Below are 2,395 nucleotides of genomic sequence, written 5' to 3' on the forward strand. Positions count from 1 at the left end.
CACCGCCGGCGCTCCGGACGAGGAAGCGCTGCTCCTCCTCGAGCGCTCGCGGAAAATATCTGGTGACGGAGGAGGACAGGAGGCGCGGAAGACGCTGACGGAGCACCGCGGCGGAGCGGATCGCCGACGCCATCTCTCTAGACGGCGATGGGGTGACTTTGTTTCCACCTTCCTCCTCTAGCTGGGAGGCGCAAGGCGAAGGTCGGAGGACTGGAAGTGGACTCCCCTCCTCGGATTCGTAACTGAGCCGGAATCAGACTACAGCCACCACCATCTATATGTACACGGGCGGCGTTCTCCCAGGGAACGAGACAGCTAGCTAATAAGCAGCGTCCATGGCGACGGCGAGGAGGCGCAAGGCGAAGGCCGCCAGGGCCGCGGCCGCGGAAGCCATGAAGAAAGACAGGAAGAACGCCTACGATGCCATGGTCACAGCGGATAAGGAGTCCCGGCAAGCCGAAGCGGAGGCCAAGGAGGCCACCACGACGGCCGCGGCCAAGGCCGAGGAGTCCATGCAAGCCGTCGGCATGGCCATGGCGAAAGCCGAAGAAGCCGCCGTCATAGCCAGCGTGAAGGCGGAGGAAGCCGAGAAGGCAAGAGAAGCCTACCGCGAGGTGTGTCGGCAGGTGGACGCAGCGGCGGAGTGGGCGCAGTGCGAGGAGGAGCTCTTCGCCGCCCGGTTCCGACGCTACTGGAACCAACTCGTCGCCCGCCCCGGCGTCACCTTCCATCAAACCAGTAAGATGTATATCTACGCTCAAGCTGCATACATATATTTGACCAGTTAATTGCTCGTACTAACTTGATACACAACATCTGATGAAATCCATGTAGCATCGATCCCCGCCATGCGGTACACGCACCCTGCTCCCCATGATAGGCCCAAGGCCATGGATACCTTGCAGATCACGTCGGTGAAGATCGCAGCGGTCGACGATTGCCTGCAATGGCCGCTGCAAGTGTATGGCATCATCGCGGCACGAGATGTCTTGGATCACAAGCGCAACATTCTTTTCCACCGCCGGAGGGGTGATTGCCAAATAATCACTCAAGAGGTTAGTACGCTACGTTTACGGACTCTTACAGGCCTATTACAGGATAAATTTGAGGTAGCAATCTGTGATTGGATAAAAGGGGGAGGGAGGGTCCCACCCACCGAAAATCAGGGGGGGCGCAAGTTTAGTTGGTCGAAAGGTCCGTAAAATCTCTGTAATGAGGCCGTAGATGTAGCATTTTTGTTTTAGCTAGGTCTGCTCTTTTTGGCGCCAAACCCAAAATTTTAAGGTTTTACTTCCTCTGTACAGAATATCACTTTTGCTCCTCACTTTTACTTCAGCACACCTCACGGAGTATTTATAGTTTTAGTAGGCTAAACTTAGCCTACTAAAACTACAAGTATTTCGGTATAGAGGGAGTACCAATCAGCAGCTTTTTTTTCTCTGCGGTTGAAGATGTTCTTAATATTTACATGGACAATTGCCATTCCCATGCAGGATCCATACCTAGCATTGACGGGCCCTAGTCGCGCCATTGCCGTGTCGAGGGACCTTTCATACATCGAGGTCTCGCTCAAGGTGAAGGGCGCGAGTAGAACTAGATCCGAGGACGGAGATTTGAGCGATCTAGTCCTGAGTTACGGGACCGGATTATGTCTCGCAGGCATTTACCCTAGCAGGCTCAGCACACTTGAACTTGAATCCAGTCACATTAATCGCTCCGTGGAGGCCACGGTCCGCATCAAAATCACCCACGGGTCATGGCCGGATGGTCTCCGAGGCGCGTTCACTGCAGGCATGAGCAGCGATTATGGCCTGGAAGTGGAGCTGCTCAATACCAGAGACGGTAGAGCTTTGCCCGTCGACTCTGAAGGTGTGGTCAAGCTCCAGCGCCGCGTCATCTCCGTCTACATCGAGGGGATGCTCAAGGTTTCCGTGGTGGCATGTTCGGTTGATGAGGAACGGGGTTTCATCGAGAAAGCTGAGGCAGTTTTCGAAGCAAAGAGACAATGTGTAAGCGTCATGGAGATTAACTTTGGGTCTTGTAGTATGCAGATTACCGTCGCTTGGTCCTGTTTCCGCCATGAGTAGTCTATATACTCAAGTTAATCTTATTCCATGGGTATTTTGTAGTGGGCAATGTTGATATATGGGTGTGGCCAGGTCTCAGTCGACTGAAATTTAACCAAGTTTTTACTTGACACTAGTAAACATGTCCGTGCAACGCACGTCTTGATCAAAGCAGCCCATTAAATTTAATATGAGTATTGGATTCTGAATTCATATTCTAGAAATTTAAAAAATAATAGAATACTATAGCATGATGATCTATGCCTCTCGAAAGGTCATGTTTAATACAAACCCCATTACTCATCATTTTACTATGTTATGTGAGGTTC

General features: G+C 52.1%; 1 protein-coding gene across 1 annotated transcript; it reads left to right on the forward strand.

Moving 5' to 3' along the window:
• The first annotated feature begins 335 nt into the window (after positions 1–335).
• On the forward strand, positions 336–2,087 carry LOC123407953. The gene is made up of 3 exons (XM_045101199.1): positions 336–738; positions 835–1,055; positions 1,494–2,087. Exons 1-3 carry the CDS (start codon positions 336–338, stop codon positions 2,085–2,087), a joined length of 1,218 nt encoding a protein of 405 aa, XP_044957134.1.
• The last annotated feature ends 308 nt before the right edge of the window (positions 2,088–2,395 follow it).

This window comes from Hordeum vulgare, chromosome 7H, assembly GCF_904849725.1.
Source record: "Hordeum vulgare subsp. vulgare chromosome 7H, MorexV3_pseudomolecules_assembly, whole genome shotgun sequence".
NCBI lineage: Eukaryota > Viridiplantae > Streptophyta > Magnoliopsida > Poales > Poaceae > Hordeum > Hordeum vulgare.

Coding starts and splice junctions, on each gene's coding strand:
- LOC123407953 (XM_045101199.1), top strand. CDS start 336: ATGGCGACGGCGAGGAGGCGCAAGGCGAAGGCCGCCAGGGCCGCGGCC. Junction 739..834: donor CGTCACCTTCCATCAAACCA/GTAAGATGTATA, acceptor AAATCCATGTAG/CATCGATCCCCGCCATGCGG. Junction 1,056..1,493: donor GCCAAATAATCACTCAAGAG/GTTAGTACGCTA, acceptor ATTCCCATGCAG/GATCCATACCTAGCATTGAC.